The sequence below is a fragment of the Typopeltis vanoorti genome, chromosome 6 (genome assembly GCF_054136105.1).
Source record: "Typopeltis vanoorti isolate ZY-2024b chromosome 6, IOZ_Tvanoo_1.0, whole genome shotgun sequence".
Taxonomy (NCBI): domain Eukaryota; kingdom Metazoa; phylum Arthropoda; class Arachnida; order Uropygi; family Thelyphonidae; genus Typopeltis; species Typopeltis vanoorti.
In genome coordinates, this window is record NC_143554.1 from 67,975,788 (window position 1) to 67,996,365 (window position 20,578).

Genomic DNA, 20,578 nt, shown 5'->3' on the forward strand with positions numbered 1-20,578 from the left:
TATTTCCAGAGTTAGAAACAAAACTTCCAGATCTGAAAAGTTTAATTCGAACGCAATAGCATTCTCTTTTGAGGAATTGCTGAAACAGTTACAATTTTAGTTGTTGGGTTTCTCTAAAAGGCAAAAAGTAAACAAAAAAACACCTGCACTTTCCTCCTTTAAGGTTCAGGTTCCCCCCCTCCTCCTTTAAGTGAAAGACTTCATAAATATCAGCTTTTGAGTTACAAAAATCTCATTTCTCACAGAAATATTACAGGATTCTTTTCACGCCACACATGCACCACTATGTGACACACTTTGCTTTTTGTTTCAGTTATGAAGTGAGAAAAATGAGCTCTAACTCCGTGTTATAGTTATGGAGCTTTAATTAAAAAACAGTAAATCTCACACACTTCAAATGTACAAGAAAATATGTAGCTTTTTCATATCACACACACACACACACACACACACACACACACACACACACATATATATATATATATATATATATATATATATATATATGCATGTAGAAAGTTTTTTTAACTTGGGTATATTATGTATTCAAGATACCAAGTAATTTTATATAAACTTGGTTTTTTAATCTCATTTCCCAAGTGAGCAAACAGACAAGTAAGTCAAGTTTGCGCCTGCACGTAGTGCAAGTCTGAGGCAACTCATGGTAGTGCCTCTCTAGGCAATATAACATAACTATATATACACACATTTAAATTAAATTGCCATTATCATTTAAAATAAATACATTTCTAATCAAGTCAATGCATTCATTTAGTTCAATATTAAACCTACACGTATATACAGTACACACACACACGACATAATATAATGTGTGTGTGTACTGTATATTCTTTTACAAAAATTAATTGTACTTTTCTTATAATATAATTTCATCAACAAAATAAACCGGTAATTATAAACAAAAATTAAAATTGGCACAATCTAAATACTGCAATACATCTACATACTTTATTTTTTGAACACCTTTACTCCTTAAAGTGTAATTGTAATACAGTATTGTCGTCGCTGATTTTACAGCTCACAACATGAATTTACTTAGTGTAATTAAATGCTTGAAAATTTTACATTACAGTTTTTTTTTACATTTTAATATTTTTAATTTAATAGTTTTTTAACAGTATTAAAAAACAAAAATGCTTTTTAATACTGTTATTTAAAAAAGATACAATTATCTTGCAAAGATAAGTCGAAGACTGGATAGTCTGGCTCCACATCAAGTCCTATCTACTTTCTTGTTTCCGTGAATTTTGTTTTCCTTGTTATTGTTCATGGATAATTTATGTAAATTCACCCTTCATTATGAACAATAAATGAAAGCAAATACAAATGGAGCTGTGATGAGGCATACATTTTTAACCCACCTTAAAGGAAAGCCTATTTCTGTATAGTTAGGTGTAATGTATAGTGAGAAGTAAATAATGTATTACTTTGTTTTGTCAACATTTTTTTTTATCACCTATAAAAACATTCATATAAAGTAGACTGATACCTTGAACGAGTAATTTTTTTTTTTCTGGCTAGTAGATTTAAGCTGCATTTCTGGAGCCCTGTGTGTGTGTGTGTGTGTGTGTGTGTGTGTGTGTGTGTGTGTGTGTGTGTGTGTGTGCAGGTACTTGAACAATGCAGACCTAACAAGTGCTATACACCTTTGCAAAAGAGAGAGGGGAGAAAGAGCAACACCTAAAACAACTCAAAAGAACTATGGTAGTAGTGGGGAACAGAGGTAAGTTTATCAGTATGGCAGCAATCTTCAAAATTCGCGGATGGAATTATATGCAAAAATTATCACATATCTTTCTATACCACACATATGTTTTGTAATGTATGAAAGGATATAATGGCAAGACATATATTCCATGCTGAAATCAGTTTTAAGAACTAATGCTTTTGCTTCATACTCTATAAATCACTAAATATAAAATTAGTTTGACTTTTGTTCTTTTTATATTAAGAACTTTGAAGATACTTAATTATTAATTCTTTTATTGTAATATGTAAATACTGAAGTTTCTGAATTGTTAGAATGACAACAAGCAATGTAATAAAGTATGTAATGCTTTGTATACACTGTGACAATTAGAAATGAGCTATCAAAGCAAATGCTATTTATTATGTCAGTATTTATTTGTCTACATAATGTCAAGCTACAACTGAACAAGCAACTCTGAAAAGTTAAATCCTGTCACGTACAGGTTACTATAATTATACGATTTATATAACAGCTCAATAAAATCTTATACATTATGCACAAGCCATATTTTACAATTTTCACAATATGGTTCAGAATAAGATACAGCTGTGAATTATGGGTAGCCACTGGTAAGAATAGAATAACCATGTGGTAGGTAGATATGTGAAAGTTTTTCAGTCTATATCCACATTCAATGATTTTTCAAATTCTATACAAATACACTGAAGAAAATGGCATCCAGTTATATTACAGTCTGCTGCTTCCATTCCTAGAAAGTTCAGTTATGATCTAGAGTATAATTTAAGCTGGCAAGATTAATTTAATTAGCACAATTATTCAATGATGATCCACATCATAATTAAATACTTAAAGTGCAAAGCACATTCTGAAGATTTTTGATATGTGACCATGAATAAATTAACAAAAAACCTATACACAAAAAAAAGGAACTTCTTTTTCTTAAAAAAGAAAACTTATAGCTTTGTTCCTATAACCAAAGAGAACAGCAGAGTATTTACAAATTTTTTTTGCCTTTGTAATTTATTTTGCAGATTGCTTTAATATTAATACATAAAGAACTCGCAAAACGTTTATGGCAGAAATCTGAAAGGAAAAGAAAGTGATGCAGAGATATGATAATTGACTTTCTAATGTAAATATTTTTAGTGAATTTTAGAAAGCTTCATACCGAATGCTATGAAATGAAAACTATGTGACAGTATAGGTGCATGTTATTAAGGATGAAACCATTTAATTACCTGCATAAAGGGCCCGATGCAGGTGGGTCACTGAAAAACTGACTTAGTGACCAATCTCCATAACAAGGCACATGATGCTAAACTTGGACACTTTTCACATAAACACAACAAGCACTTACAAGTAAACTGCTGCAACAACATGGATGAATGGACTTTTTTTTTTTTTTTTTGTCAGTTTTAGTCCCTTCCCAAACAGTAGGACACATTTAATATTCCCAATTTGTTTGGTGCCAACTCATACCATCATCACATCATATCATATCAAATGTTCACTATTAGCAGTGAGCTATATTATTTGGAAACATTCTTGATTCTAGTTGAATGTGCAGGACAGGTTGATGTGTACTGTCTCCTCGACCGGTACTAACACTACCATTTCCAAGCATGGGAGGTGGTGGTGGAGGCTGTCGACGGGAAGCACGTTGACGATGCACTTTAAAAGAAATTTAAAAAAAGAAGCAATGATTCTCCCAGCAATTATATCAGTATTCAAAAAGTACATTCAAAATAACAGGGAAAATAAATAAAAAAAAACCACAAGATCGTCCTATTTCATAAGTTTAATGAAAAAAAAATTTTGGTACAGACCAACTCTATAATTAATAGCATTGCAGGCTTCTGCAGTAATAAAAATAAATATCAGAAACCTGGGATTCACTATGGATATACAGTAAATTAAACACAAAAAATTAGTAGCATGCCATTTGCTGTATAGCAGCAAATGGCATGCTACTTAAATGCTTGATCTAATTAAGTTTAAAAAAAACTACAGTGAAAGATTTAAAATCTTAATAATAAAAATAAATTAGCAGATTCTGAGAATACTAATGCTCCATCATCAGTGCAGGAATTAAGAACAGTGAGAAATTCAAACAACCGATTGTGGCTGTGTGTATGTGTATCTAGATGACTATAACAAATCTGCAAGCACCATAGGAATAGGTGGGAAAAGTATTTGACACTGCTGCCCTGCCAACCACTTGGTGTACCAATCAGTTGCTATCTCTTACAAATGCTCCCCATTTTGTAACCTGCAAGATACAGAAGGCTGCCAATTGGCAGCATTAGTGGAAAACACTGGATGCACTGAACATTCTTACCAGCACCCATATAGAAAGTATTTTCTCAACTAAAATATTATGGTCTACATAGAAGAGTCAACAATTTCAAAATTAACCATAAAGTGCAACTTTGAATCAGACTGCAAGTAATTTTATTAAAAAAATAAAAAATACGTTCTTTAGAAAAACACTAGTGACATCGTTTTAGGAATAGATCCATCTCGGCAAAGAGACAAGAAAGAAATGAATGAGCAGTAAAGAGAGCAGAAGCTTAAAGAAGAATAACCAACTTCGAACAAAAAAATTAAAGAAATTAAAGAAAAATACAGGTTAAAAATAAGAACAAGATAAACTGATTAAGGTATGCGAATTCTGCTTATGTTATTTTTTTTAATGTTTAGATAATCAGCATGAAGTTTTTGTATTTTGCTCTAATATACAAGTTTTTACTTTCTTTAGAAAGAATGTTATTTTTGAAAATAGTTTAACAGAACTATTTTATAGGACCACCAATATAATAAAACTGTAAAACTGACATGTCAGTCAAATATTTCAAAATATTATATAATTAACTATTTTTTGCCCTTGCCACTCTCAAAAATGTCTCGGGCTTTGGATGATAAATTATATACTCACCCTAGTTATAATGGTATTTGCTATAGTGAGATTCAACTCTATTAGATTAAAACTACGATGCTATTAGGAATAATAGAATTGAAAACATTTAAGAATATCAAAAAATATTTTGTCAGTTAAAATTACAATTTTTCATACTTAGAACATAGAAACTCATGATTGAAATAAAGTTAATGTTGTAGTGTTTCAGAATTCTCGCTTTGAAAAAACATTCACGTTTGAAGACGCTTTGATTTAGTAATTTAGAATTGTCTCAAAAAATTCTACAAGTGCTCAATGCTGGAACTGACCAGATTTGTGTGGTTTTAGAAGAGAAAAAAAGAGAAACGTTCCAAGATCTGCTTTTCAGCTAAATAGCCAGGTTTTGTTACATGGACTTATAATCAGCTGCTCGTGTATTTGTGTGTGTTGTCTTAGCTCATGCAATGACAATGCTATGAGGTACTCAAAACAAAACATCAACTAATTTTAGTTAAATTTTTAAATCTTTTACTGTAGTAAATGTTTCTCCCAGGGTGTGGGCACTACAACCAATCAGATTCCTCAATGCATCCCTCAAGATGTCAGAGGGTCTACCCAGAACTTGTTCCCTTAGGGCTGCTCCAAATATATATTGAATAAGGGGTCATGGACTATGCAGACCCAATGGGGTGGGGGATATAAATTCAAAAATCTGGTCTTCAAGGTTGAGAATTAAAAAAAATGGCTGTCCCAGAAAACTACTTGTTGAAGGACCATGGAAAGAAAAGACACCAGAGAGAGACCAAAGAGGTATACAGCTCAAGAAGAGGCTACAGGATTATGATTAGGGAATGTGAAATAAAATAACATTACAGACAGCAGTACTTAAAGAACTCATATCAGAAATTCGTTCATATAATTTAAAATTGGTGGCAGTATAAGAAACAAGACGGATTGGAAAAGAAATCAAAAAATTTCAGAAAATTCAATTTTTTTTCAAGGGGAAAGAATTAGAGAAAAACATGAATTTGGAGTAGCATTTACAGTAGAGAGACATTAAAGAGAATGTTTTAGATGTTAGACTGGTGAATGAAAGATTATGCATAATAATAATAAAAATCAGAACACAATTTTTTTAATTTATTGATTATAAATCCCCCCATGCTCCATCAAAAGAAAAGGATGATAAGAAAAAAAAGTTTATCCTCTCCTACTGCTAAATGGAGAGGCTGTATGATTCATACTTGCTTACAACTCATACTTACAGTAGATGGCCACTGAAGAACTTTATATCTCCAAATGGTACATTTAATCACTGAACATAGCTTTTAAATAATTGATTTGCATCAAGAGCTATTGATGTAAGATCATATTGAGGTGCGATTCAGATAATATCTAGTCGAAATAAAACAAAAGTAAACAATCTCAGCAAGGAGACAAGAAAGAAATGAATGAGCAGTAAAGAGAGCAGACGCTTCAACAAAAACTAAAGAAAAATACAGTTTAAAAATAAGAACAAGATACAGGAAAGATGCTGGATACATTACAAAATGGATTCTGAATAGCAGACAGGGAAAAGACTGGTTTAATGAAGAATGCGCTCAAGAAATAAGAAATACAGCATACAAAGAATCTAGGATTAAAAAAAGGTAAAATAAAGAATTGAGATGAAATGCAGATAAAAATCTGTCAAAGAAAAACTAGCCTTTAATGAAACAATGTGCTCAATATAACAAGATATGAAAGGCAAAGATAACCTTAGACAAGCATATTACATCATTAAGTGAATTAAAGGATAAACCTGCTATAAATATATAGAGGATGTTCCAGGATACATGTTAATGGAAAAAAAAAAAAAACATGAAAAGAATATTTCCATGGATTACTAAATAGCAATATTACTTGACTACTAAATAGCAATGACTAACTTAGTGAAACCACCCTTCTATTCTCTTTAATAATCCTTTCATTCCAGTTAGTAATTAGAGCAAATGCAATACTTCTGAACACTTAATTTTCACAGAAGTCAATCAATCCAAAGATGTGGATATCACAAAACTACAAAACATGTATATATATCTACTCTATAATATAAAATGATAAGCTTGTTTTGTAATGTTTTTGTGTCAAGTTATTTGAAACTCATGGGGCTACCGAGTTTCGAGTCATCAGAATTCAAGGAGAACCGACCTACCAGTCTGGAACTCGGGAAGGGGGGGGCGCCGAGGGAGGGTATCACCCTTCCGAGTTTTCAAAATTCAAGTCATCTAAATTCAAGGAGAACTGGCCTACCAGTCTGCAACTTCAGATGATGTTATACTTCTGAATAAATTCAGTACAAGATTGCCTGACTAAATAAAATAATTGTAATAAATTTGGTATAAAAATCAGCAATAAAAAGACAAGCAATGAAAGTAGACAGAAACAATGAAAACATTGACTGTATCCTGAATGAAGAACCTATAGAACAAGTAAAACATTTCAGCTATTTAGGCATAATTTTTAGTGCATATGGCAAATTAAATAGCTACAGCATTAGTAAAGCTAGTGTGATAGGAAGTCAACTGAATAAATTTATATGGAATAAGAGAAATTAGTCAAAATGCTAAACTAGCTGTATAAAAGACGGTGTTCAAATCAATGTTAAGCTCATGGATCTGAGAGATGGGTGAGAGGAGAATTGAAATAGTTGATCAAAGACTGGAAACCACATAAACGAGAACTGTGAGAAAGATTGGTGGAGAAAACAGATGGCACAAATGGCAGTATTGTATTAAAAATAAGGTTTTTTAATACAATACAATACAATACAATACATTGTATTCAACATTAGCAAAATAAGTGTTCTTTGCCAGGAATTGACAGGAAAAAGACCTAAAGAAAGACCAAGACATAAGTGGATTGATACAGTAAAAAGTTCCTAAGGAGATAGAAATATAAGATCTGATATATTAGAGTCTGGACAAATAACAGATTAATTTGGAAGAAAATTGATTATTTTCCAAAATTGAAGAAATTTGTTTGACTAATGATTGGCAGAAAAGAAGAGTCAAATACAAAAAAAAAAAAAATAATAAATAAATAATAATAATAAACAACACGAAAAGCAAAAAGCAATTGCTACTCTCTAGCAGTTGATGAGTAAAAAGAAGTAACCGGAGCAGAATATTGACTAGTCAAATATAGTTTACAGCAACTTTTACAGTATAATACTTCACAGTATTATAATAACTTATAATTTTTTTACAGGATTTTACAGCATAATTATTCTATTCTAATTTAAAGAAAACAATTTGTCGGCATTCACCTATCAATTTGCTTTCTTTAAATTAGATTTAAAGACCTAAATAATTTTTGCTCATTGTAAGTTAGGAAACTCAAAATTATACAACAACTATACTCTTCACACACCCCAACTCAACATCACCAGAGTTAAATATCGGTACTATCAACGTAAGAAGCCCGAATGGCAAAGAAATGGAGCTAACTAAGGAATTAGATAAGTACCAGATCGAAATAATAGGGGTGACTGAAACAAAAAAGACAAAAACTGGTGAGATCTTTCTCAGATAAATACAAAATGTTATATTCAGGCTATGACAATCAAGCAAAAGGAGTAGCCATTGTATTCAACACTAAATATGAAGCTGATCTTCTTGAATGGCAGGCAGTCTCAAGTAGAGTGATGTGGGCAAATATCAGAATGGGGAACTGGATAATGAGACTTATTTGTGCCTATGGTCCCACAGAAGGTTCTACTAAGGTAGAAGTGGAGGAATTTTTTGATGCTTTAGAAAAAGGAAAAGTTGGTCCTTGTTGGGGATCTAAATAGCAGAGTAAGAAATGATTTTTAGACATACAAAAATATTTTGGGAAAATTTGGAGAAAAGAGCAAAGCTAATAATACAAATTTCTGTTGGATTTCTGCTCAAGACATGGACTAGTTATTACTAACACCATGTTCCAACATAAAAATGTGCACAAATTCACATGGAGAGAAGAGGCTAGGAATAAGAAAAGTGACATTGACTATGTTATTGTTGATAGTGATGTTTTCTCCCTGGTGCAGGACACCAGAGCGTACAGAGGATTTGAAATGGGAAGCAATCACTATTTAGTCTTGAGCAAGATAAAATTGAATTTCATATTGAAAAGAATAACACGTAAGAAAGTTTTAAAGTGAATAAAAGTTGAGCAGCTCTCAGATGTGAACTGTAGACTAAAATACAGAAAGATTATTGAAGAAAAAATGAAAGAGTTTGAGAACAGAAACCAAACCATGGAGATTCAGTGGCAAGACTTGAAGAAAGCCCTGACTGATTCAGCTAGAGGCATGTGGTGAAGTTGTCTGCAAGGATAGAAAAATCAGGACTGCATGGTGGAACATAGGAAGTTAAAGAGGCAGTGAAGGAAAAGAAGAAATCATATCAAAAGTTCCTGGCAAATAAGTCAGCTTTTGCTCTTAGAGAATACAGACAAATGTAAGAAAGTGAAACACTATGTAAAACTAGCTAAACAAAAGTCATGGGAGGACTTTGGCAAGAACATAGAAAATAAATATCAAGAAGGTGACGAAATATTCTGGAGGTTGTTGAAGAAACTTAGGAACAGAGGGAAGAGTGCTGTAAAAGGAGTTAGAGATGATAAAGGTGAAATGAAAATGGGAGAAAAAGATATGCTTGAAGTATGGAGTAATTACTTGAAAATTTGCTAAATGAAAGAAGCAGTGATGACAGAACAGTGATAAAAAACACTGACCAGGCATGCAGTCAAGAATGCATATCCATACTTGAAGTAGAAAAAGCCATCAAAGGCTTGAAATGTGGAAAGGCAGCAGGAGTAGATGATATTTGACCAGAAATGCTGAAGTATGGTGGTATAAAAGTCTTATAGTGGCTGCACTGCATAGCTCAGAATGCCTGGACAGAGGGACGAATTCCCAGTGGTTGGAGTAGAGCTCTCGTAGTACCCATATATAAAAAGGGAAATAAAACTGAATGTGAGAATTACAGAGGTATATCCTTACTGAGTGTTCCTGGTAAGATATATGCAAGTATACTTGAGAAATGGTTAAGAAGAATTGTGTAAGTAAAGCTTGGTGAAGAACAAGCTGGATTCAGGTCAAATATTGGCTGTCAGGATCAGATCTTCACTTTATGACAAATGGAGAAATCATGGGATTATAACAAAGATCTGTATTTAAGTTTTGTCGATTTGGAAAAGGCATATAACAAGGTGCCAAGAGAGAAGCTATTCAATATGCTACAGTCATACAGTGTCAATGGGGCATTATATCAAGCAATACTTTGTCTTTATTTGAGTTGTAAGTCAGCAATTAGAATCAAAGGAAGTACGGGAAGATGGTTTAATGTTAAATCTGGTGTGAGACAAGGATGTACATTATCTCCTCTGTTATTCATTGTCTATATGGATCACATTATGAAGGAAAGTGGTATTAAACATGATATCAAAATTGGAGATGTTAATGTCAGCTCTTTGCTTTATGCGGAAGATGTTATACTTCTAAATAAATCCGCTACAAGAGTGCAAGAATCTCTGACTAAATTGAATAACTGTTGTAATAGATATGGTATGAAGGTCAGCAATAAAAAGACAACAACAACAATGAAAATAGGCAGAATCATTGAATATGTCAATTGTGTTGTGAATGGAGAACCTGTGGAACAAGTAAAACATTTCAGCTACTTAGGCACGATTTTTAGTGAAGATGGTAAATCAAATATAGAAATAGACAACAGAATCAACAAAGCTGGTATGGTAGGAAGTCAATTGAATAAATTCATATGGAATAAGAGAGAAATTAGTCGGAACACTAAATTAGTTGTATACAAGACAGTGTTCGAACCAGTTTTAACTTATGAATCTGAGAGCTGGGTCATAAGTAAAACACTTGACCAAAGACTAGAGACAGCAGATATGAGAGTCCTGAGAAAGATTATAGGTATGAACAGATGGCATCAATGGCAAGATCATATTAAAAATGAGGATATTAGGAAAGAACTTGACATTGTCAGCATCCAGGAATGCGTTAGCAGAGCTAATCTCAGGTGGTATGGTCACTTAAACAGAATGGGCAAGGAAAGATTAGCAAAAACATGTGTTCTCTGCCAGGTTGGCAGGAAAACGACTCAGAGGAAGACCAAGATATAGGTGGATTGATATGGTACGAAGTGCCTTAGACGATAGAAATATAAGATCTGATAATGTTGGAGTCTTGACAAGTAACAGACTGATTTGGAGGAAAATTGTAGATAGGAAGTTAGTAATGAAGTAAATTTTTTATGTAGTACTATCATATCCTGTACACCCCTTGAGGGTACATGGCAGGAAATTGATGATGATGACTATACACTTCAAGAAATGCTTTTTTGTTGGAAATGGATTTAAAAAAAAGGAAACAAATGCCAGAGTCAGGAATATTATTCTAACTTCAACACAACTGAAAAGACTGCAATTTTGCACAAATTATACATGCAAAAAAAAAAAAAAAAAAAAAAAAAAATCAGAAGAGAAAATAAATGAAATTCCAGTTGCAAGGCAGAAACTAAGAAAAGAAGAACAATGAATTATGCCATTCATGTTAATGAGATTAACTTAGAACTAATCACATAGCTAATCATGCAGACAAACAACAATTGGAAAATGTTAAGCAAAGAAAACGTCAGATTTGTTTTTTGGACATAATACAGTTGACCCTTGAACAACACTAGTTTGAACTGCACAGGTTCACTTATACGCAGATTATTTTCAATAAATACGATGATTGTCTGAAAAAAAAAAAGTTCTTGGCCTCGACCACAGATGGCAACACTATCGGCACGATTTCTTTTTTTTTCTAAGTTGGTACATCCGTCATAAGCATCCATGTGAAATTGCAAGCAATTCTATCAAGTAGTTTGTTTTATACAGTAAAAGTGTTGTCTATATTGAAATGGATAAAACTGAGTATCGTTTTGTTATAAAATTCTTTGTAAAAAAGGTTTAACCCCAAAAGAAATTCATAAAAGTTTATGGGCACTACTCTCCTTCATTTTCGACAATTAAGAAATGGGCTGACGAGTTTAAACGTTGCTGTACCAGCCTTGAAGATGATCCACATACAAAAAGTGTAACACCACCAGAAATCATTGATCATGTGCATGATACGGTATTGGATTACCGGTGAGTCAAAGTGTGTGAAATTGCTGAGACTATAGGCATTTCAAAAGAACATGTAGGATATATTTTGCACGAAGAATTGCAAATGAAAAAGCTTTGCACAAGATGGGTGCCGCGCTTGCTCACAGCAGATCGAAAATGCATTCGCATGAAAATCTCTGAACAGTGCTTAGAGTGTTTTAACAAGAATGAAACTGATGTTGTGCATCGATTTATTACTGTGGATGAGTCTTGGATTTATCATTACACACCAGAATCCAAACAGCAGTCAAAACAGTGGACAGAAGCCGATTGTTCAGCGCCAGAGAAGACAGTCGGTTCCATCAGAAGGAAGGTCATGGCATCGGTGTTTTGGGATGCTAAAAGGCATTTTGTTTATTAATTATCTTGAAAAGGATAAAAACAATAACCGGGGAATATTATTCCGATCTTTTAACCAGACTAGAAGAAAAAAATTTATGAGAAAAGGTGTTTTGGCAATGGGAAAATTAAGGGATGTGCACTATGAATTGCTGGAACATCCACCCTATTCCCCAGATTTGGCTTCCTCTGACTACTATCTCTTCCCAAAACTAAAACTCTTCCTAGCTGGTCAGCGTTTTTCTTCGAATCAAGAGGTGATTGCAGCTGTAGAAGGGTATTTTGCACAGATCTTACTGAGAACCTCTACAGGGATGGGATAATGGCGCTGGAGCATCGCTGGAATAAATGTATTAGTGTTATGGGAGATTATATTGAAAAACAAAAATGATTTTGAAATTATGAATTGATTTTTAGACCGAGAACTTTTCTGACCACCCTCGTATATGAACCATTTTTTTTGAGATTTGTGATAATTTGAAAAAAACTCACAGACGAACAAACTGCTATGCAGTTCTGAGTTTTTTCAAATTTACCAAGTATTTTTTTTTTTAGTTAATCTAGAAATATCAAAAAAAAGTCGTGAATGCATAAAATATATGTAGATACCAGTCTTTTTATCATTTACTACCATAAAATATGCACAAATCTATTATAACAAGTTAAAATTTATCAAAATTTACACACATACACACTTTAAATGGCGCCATTCGCAGTCGAGAGAAATGTAAACACAAAGATGCAGTATTAAATCATAACTGCATAAAATTAACTGTCATTAATTAGTTAAATTAAATTAATTAGCATAAAATTTTATAACGATTCATTCATTAGCGTATAAGCTAATGAATGAATTTCCATATTGCTGCTTCGTCATTATCAATGCATGAATCGTAATAAATATTATATGTAATAAATATTTATTTATTTAGCATATGGCATAATAAAAAAACAGACATAACAACAAAATATATAAATACATATTTGTGTAGACATAAATGAGACAGGTAGTATACACATACAAATAACAGGTAAAAAAAGTCACTAAAATTTTAAGTCTAGTTCAGCTAGTCATTCAAGAGCTGAAGAATTCTGCCTCAAAAGTCTCTCAGGTTATGTGCTTATGCTGCAATCCTCCACAATGTGCCAAATGGTTTCGTTTGTGCCCCCCACCCCACAATTACATTAGGACGTAGGTGATCTTCTCCACTTGCGTAAGCTGTCTGCACAGATACCATGTCTTGTGCATATCCTCTTTAAGCTTTTCCGTAGATGATGTGGAAGAGCAATCACTTTCGGATTTTGGTTGGGAAGGATATACTTGTTTAAATCTGGTGGCGATTTTTCTTTCCAAGTTTCTAGCCATTTCGAATTAACGTTGAAATTGCTATATACTAGTTCTTCATCAGTATCAGTGAAAGCAGTCAGGATTTAAGGCAATGGGATGTCTTCATGTATCAGTAACAGGAAATTGCTATTTTTTTTGTACTCTTTTAAGAGAGCATCTTGTCTGTGCAGGTTCAGTGGTGCAATGTTGCTCAAAGCTGAAAGCCAGTGGGGGGGAGTGGATTCGACACAGCCTGTTATTGTCCTCATCGCTGCATTTATTTGCATGTCGATTTTCTTGCTGCAGAATAGAATAGGCACAACATAGAGCATCACAGTGTAGTAGCAAAGCAATCCCCATGTAGAACAACACAGCTTTTGTATGATGTTATTACAGGTTCTGATCTTTAAGGAGATGTTCTCTAGATGTCTTGAAAGATAGTGTTCTATCCAAGGTAACACCCAAATATTCAGGGAAATCTTGGTGCTGCAGCATTGCATTGCATTGTTAAAGCTGAAATTTCCTATTTGCCAATTTGGTGTTTAGGTGAAAGGAGCTGATCTCAGTCTTATTGAGGTTTGGTGTTAGTCTCCATTTATGAAAATATTCCCCAATGGTTCTAAGGTCATTTGTGAGCATATCTTCAGTTACTTTGATGCTCTTATGTTGGGTGGTGACACAGGCAAATTTTCTTTACTTAGTTGTTGGTCGATCAGGTGTATTTAAGTCGAATAAGATTGGTGCTGATACTCAGCCCTGCGGGAGCCCGTTGTTCAGCTTTCTCACTTTGCTCATTTTGTTTCCCAGTACCATATGAAAGAACCTTTCAGAAAGCATGTTACCAATAAGTCGTACGATGGATTGGCATGGTATGACTTGTATAGCAACCCCTCTTTCTGTACCATGTCATACGCAGCAGTAAGGTAAACAAACACAACAGAAGTTTTCAAACATCACATTATTTTTTCATTTCGGATGTCTAGTGTTAGTAATACGTATAACATCTATACAGCGTTTTGTATCACATAAGATAATTTTGATGCAGGTACTAACAGACAGACGATTCATCTTGTAAACAGATGATGTAAACTAACTAATGGTATGAATAAATACAGTACAGTACTGTAATATATTTTCTTTTCTCTAGCTTACTTTATTGTAACAATAGTCTATAACATACAAAATATGTGTTAATTGAATGTTTGTGTTATCAATAAGGCTTCTGGTCCACAGTAGGCTATTAGAAGTTAAGTTTTTGGGGAATCAAAAGTGGATTTTCGACTGTGCCCCTAACACTAACATTGTTCAAGGATCAACTGTGCTTTTATCAGGATGAAGCAAAGTGTTTAAGACTTTGGATGGTCAGATTATTAGTAAAATCTCCAAATAGTGAACAGTGAAATGATTATTATTATTTTTTATACATGTAGATGGAAGTCTGAAAAGAATGAATAAGTGAAAGACATCATGTAATCACCAAAAATCATCCTCAAGTATTAGATCTGGAATGATCAGTGCCTTGTATCTCTTAATTGAATGTTTTGTTTATAATAATGCACAGCAAAAGCAGCTTGTGCTGAAGGATGCGATTATTTTTTTTCTAAATAATAGTAATAATAAATTATGTTCTTGTTATGCTGCATTCAAAAGAACAATAGTTTTGAACAATGTAAGATAAAATACTTGATTCAATTTTCAAAAAAAAGTACCAGATACGGTTAACACAATCAGAAGGTATTAATATCAATTTTTTAATATTCTCACAAAAATATAATATGCAGAGAAAAAAAAAAAGATATTGCAAGTGTAAGAAGCACTTACTTTTACTTGGATAATTCTTAGTTGTATTTGCATATCTTTCTGGTGCTGGAAGATCTTGAACACTATGAAATTTGTGAGAAAACCTTGATTCAAACTCTCCTAAAAAAAAGAAAAGAATTATCAACTGATTTTTTTTGTGTGTGTGTGTGTGTAATATTGTTATCCATGAGAGATTGTAAACCTATAGCACATTATTACTATGTGTGGGCCAAGTGTTAGAAACACTGGACAACACACAATTTGCCTTTGAAATAAAAATAGCGATTCTTTACTATTTTGATCGGCTAAACACTAAGCTGACAATAAAATCTGTCAACTGGCCCTTATTTAGGAGACTCAAGTCCACATCGTGTACATAGGTATCACTTGGCAACAGTGTATTTCAATATCCTGATTGCAACATACTGCATCAGCCAATCATACACAACATCCCCAGGAACTATGGGCTGATGCAATGCAATTGAGTCATGACATTGCTGTCATAACATGATGCAATAATAAAGTTGAGTCATGTAGGTGAGCAAGTGGTGTTTGTGCGACCTACTGGGCTACACTCCCATTTACTCCTGCATCATAAGTACTACACAAGTAATCCCTGCAGTGCAAATCCAGAAGTAGTGATGCCTCATACTTATGCTAATAGTGCAAAAATCTTTTGTTACATTTGCAAGCCAGAAAAAGATCATCACTCTTCCTGAAAAAGGTGTATCAGCATTATTTCAAATGTAAGATCGTGGACCAGGACAAGGCCTGGGCCCACACAAATGCTGCAGTACATGTGCTAGAAATCTTTCAAAGTGGCTGAAAGGAAGTAGTGTCATGCCATTTGCCATTCCAATGGTCTGGAGGGAGACAGACAACCATACAAATGATGGCTACTCCTGCATGGTACCATATGCAGAAGTAACAGTCAGAAGGCATCACAAGAAAAAAGAAGTGCACAATAGCATACCCAAATATACCATCTACTCTCTGACCAGTTCTGCACAGCAAAGGACTTCCAGTTCCCAAGCCTCCAAAAGAATTTTCCATCAATTCAGAGGATGATGAGGACAGAGGTGAACTGTGTCAGGTTTCCTGAGCATTCTGCATCTAATGATCCATATGTTGGCCATGGTGCACCATCTGCACCACACTCTCTCACACAGGAAGATGTGAATGATCTTGTTTGCAATGTAGAGCTGTCCAAGGCCAAAGCCTAGTTACTGGGATCAAGACTTCTACAATGGCATCTTCTCAAAGAAAATCTGTGTGACTTTGTTTTGCACTTATCATGAGCAGTTTGCACCTTACTTCTGAAAGGAAGATGACCTTGTGTTCTGCTACAATGTAGATCATCAATGCTACAATTTGAAGCACCTGATCCATTCATCGGGTGCTTCAAATCAAACTTAACAGCATGAATAGCAACTATTCATAGAATAGTAGTAAATTCTGCTACCACCCCTATACATCACACTTGGTCTGGTAAAAAACTTTGTAAAAGCCATGGACCAGACTGGATCAGTTTTCAAGTACCAGGCTAACAAATTCCCTCAACTCAGCAAAGCAAAAATTAAAGAGCAAGTTTTTGTGGGTCCTCAGATCCAAGAACTCTTCATTGATGAGATGTTCAACAACCTGCTACAGGGTGATGAAAAAAAAAAAAAAGCTTGGCATGCACTTCATCTGGTGTCAACTAACTTCCAAAGAAATGTCAGGGCAGAAAACTTCAAGGAACTGGATGAGGACTTATCTCTGTTAATACGAACTTGGCTGCAATATGTCCTTAAAAATATTTGCTCCATTCTCACTTGGATTTCTTTCCTGACAACTGCGGCATGGTTAATGATGAGCAAGGTGAATGTTTCCATTAGGAAATTGCAAATGGAGAAATGATACCAAGAAAAGTGGTTCACTTCCATGCTGACCGACTACTGTTGGATGCTAGCTAGAGATAATCCTGAGCTCAGGATTATCTCTAGCAACTTCCAACATAGAAGGCCACATTCACTGTATTATATAACATATTACTCTATTATATAAGAAACTATTGCAGGAAACTAATGAAATACTATGGCACACTAGAGAAAATAAAGTGGTAAAACTAATGTGTGATAATTATAAAAAAGATACATAATGAGAATTAAACTAAAGGAAAAAAAACAAGTATGAGGTAAAGATACATACTTTCTCCTATAATCTTAACAATAATAGACTGGGTGATGAGAAATACAATAGATTCAATGGATATAAGTGAATAAACTAAATCTAGATTTCACTGATGACATACATGGACTAGCTCAAAAGCAACAACATTTGCAAAGGAAAATAATTCAAACCTTGACGTCTCCAAAAGCATGGCTTAAAAATAAACCAAAAGAAAACCAAAATAACGATAATTAACTCCAAAGAAAGCCTAACATATATTGAAGAACCACTAGAACAAGTAAGCACTTTTGTTTATCTGGGATCAGTAGTGAGCAAGGAGGAACTGGAGATAACATAAAAAATCGAATACCTAAAAACTAAATTTCTTTTAACACGATGAGAAACATATAAGTAAAGAAATAAATCTGAAGACTAATTAAGGCTGCTCAAAACAAAGTAAAAACAATTTTTTTGGCTATTTAGCCTATTTTTTGTTTAGGAGTATCCCTTTTTTATGTGTCATTGGCTTCTTACTCAATTTTTAGAGCATTACTGATGTTTTCAAGACATATGAAGAATAATTTGAACATACCTTTGTAGGATGTTGCTGGTTGTCTTCTTATTCAGCAGCATCTGGTGTATGACAATATACATTTGTCTGCTGTTGAAATATGACTGAAAGGAAGGGGGAGGGTGGAAATGTGGGGATAGAGAGAGAGAGAGATGTGGGAGGATTTGTGTATTATCAAAGACAAGGAAAGGTGAATTGACTATTTATTTCATTTTTTTTTTTTTGTAGAAGGTGAAGAGAAAGACAGGACTGTGTTTTAGTAATACTACTGAAGATGACAATTTATCAATGCAGCAAGAGGTGTGTGAATTTTAAAAACCAGGGATAAGGGCAGGCAGAGAATTCTTTGGGAGGGAGGTATAAGATAGAAATTTTTTGGGAAAGAGAAAGATATGGTGAGATAGGATCAGGGTCCATGAGTTTGCTATAACAAATGTCTACTGTATATATATAAATCCCATACTCAAGAGGAAGTAGAACCTATAGCATGCTGGTGCTGAGTGTAGGCAGCAAACTGGAAGATGAAGTTTTTTAGGCACACTTCTTAAGGAAGTGTGTTCCTTATGAAGTGTGCTGTTCCAGTGGGTTAGAATGTAAAAGCAACTGGTAGTTGCTATTGTTTTATCAGACTTAATACAAAGCAAAAGAATGGTGAATGTCAGTTCAATGGAGCAGCATCCATGGGTGCTCCTCTAAGACTGAAACAGACCAAGTATGAGACAGTGGATAAAGTGAGTTATAGATACAAAATGATCACTGATCACCTGAACTATCACTACAGTGCATCAAGAATTTTTTGGGAGAAACCCGGTGCACTGTCCACATTAGAACATTTTAAGCAGGTTTGGTAGGTTTGAAAACTGTACAGTTAGTAAATGAGTAGGTTAAAGGGTATCTGGGACATAAAAGAATCCCAAGTTTCTAGACACTAAGGACAATCCAAGAAGACAGCTAACTAAGGATTTGTGTATTATAAAAGATAAGGAAAGGTGAATTGACTATTTATTTTATTTTATTTTTTTTTTTTTTGTAGAAGGTGGAGAGAAAGACAGGCCTGTGTTTTAGTAATACTACTGAAGATGACAATATTACCATCACTCCATCAAATAATACCATCATGGTTTAAAGCACTGACTGTAGAACAGTATTTCCCAACGTTTTTTGGATCATGCCCCACCTCAAAGATTTTGATCCCCCTCCCCTCGCTGGCAATTGTGAGTGTTTTGAGTATATCAGTGATGAATGCAACATCATTTTCTAATCCCCCCCCCACACACACTCCCAATCTAATTGACAAGTTGGGAAACACTGCTGTTGAAGATGAGGCTGTTGGATCCTACTTCGTCTCAATCTATGCTTTGGATCCGACATGTTCTTAAACAAAATAATAAGTTGCTAGTTGGTTTCTAATTCAAATATAGAGAATATTTATATTTAAAGACTGTGCCACTCTATATCTGAATTAGTTCAAGAATTGAAGAAAAATCAACCTTCAACTATTTCTCCTTAAAATATATACTGGCCGAGTGTATTTGACTTACTTAATTTACCCGCTTTGGTTCGAATATTTTATGAATGGTGCAGTAAAAGAGATTCAGGCAAAATACATCTTTTGATTAACAAAAACAAACATTTAATTTAGAATCACAAACATTTTAACTTCTCAGATAAATTCAATCATTCAATGGTAAATCTGTTATCTCTATAATACACAGTTCCTTAATTAAGTTCCAAATACAACAAAAATTGCAGTAATACCTCATCACAAACAAACACTTTTAAATTTACATTTTAGCTAACTTCCTCAATAGTTATTGTTAGTATAAGGAAATTCTAGGATGAAACTCTCACACTTCTCTGTATAGGAATATTAACGGTTGGAATAATCTTACCGATAATCTTTTTTCTTCACCTACTTATACGTAAATTAATCATCAGTCACAATACACATAAACAAACGTTGTTGCATAAAGTACCACTGATCACTCATGAAATAAGGCAACACACAATAATTCCTTAACTTGAGGTTTTATATGCACAGTTGTTCACTCTTCCGGCATTCAATTAATTCTTTAGACACTACAATTCTAAACACAGTAACGGTAAACTTCAATTTTACAGCCTCTACTATCTCTAGTTACTCGATGCTTTATTTCAAGATTCTCTGTGTCCTTGACAGGTCGGCCCTGAAATTATATCTCAATTCAAGTATCGCTAGTCTAATTAATAGTCTCTCAGCTGTTTTCCGTAGCTATAATTGTTATTCTACAACTTATTAGCTAACTGCTTCTCGACTAATAGACTTTATTAGCTGCTTGAGTGACTTGCTGACTCGCTATTATCGCACTGTGATTCCCGAATGCTCCGATTCCAACCTAATGCCAATCCTCTCCTTTCTTTTTCTCTTAATTCCTCAATAATTTCAGCGTTCATCGCTTATATATCCGTCTTCCCGCCTAAATTATTCTCGTGATTTCTTTCTAAAACTCTTTTCAATAAACCTTCTCCTCACGTGGTGTTCCAAAACGTGCTCGCTCACTTACATACGTCTCCATGACAACC

At 33.9% G+C, this 20,578-nt stretch overlaps 1 protein-coding gene across 1 annotated transcript in view; it reads right to left on the reverse strand.

Annotated features, from left to right (window-relative positions):
• Positions 1-2,104: 2,104 nt before the first annotated feature.
• Positions 2,105-20,578, reverse strand: part of LOC150105511 (uncharacterized) — a 106,890-nt gene continuing 88,416 nt past the window's right edge. The window contains exons 5-6 of the mRNA XM_090394852.1: positions 15,316-15,414; positions 2,105-3,403 (exon numbers count right to left, since the gene is read on the reverse strand). Of these exons, the coding sequence (XP_090250978.1) occupies positions 3,246-3,403; positions 15,316-15,414 (257 nt within the window). The 3' untranslated portion in view covers positions 2,105-3,245. The remainder of the gene's footprint in view (positions 3,404-15,315; positions 15,415-20,578) is intronic.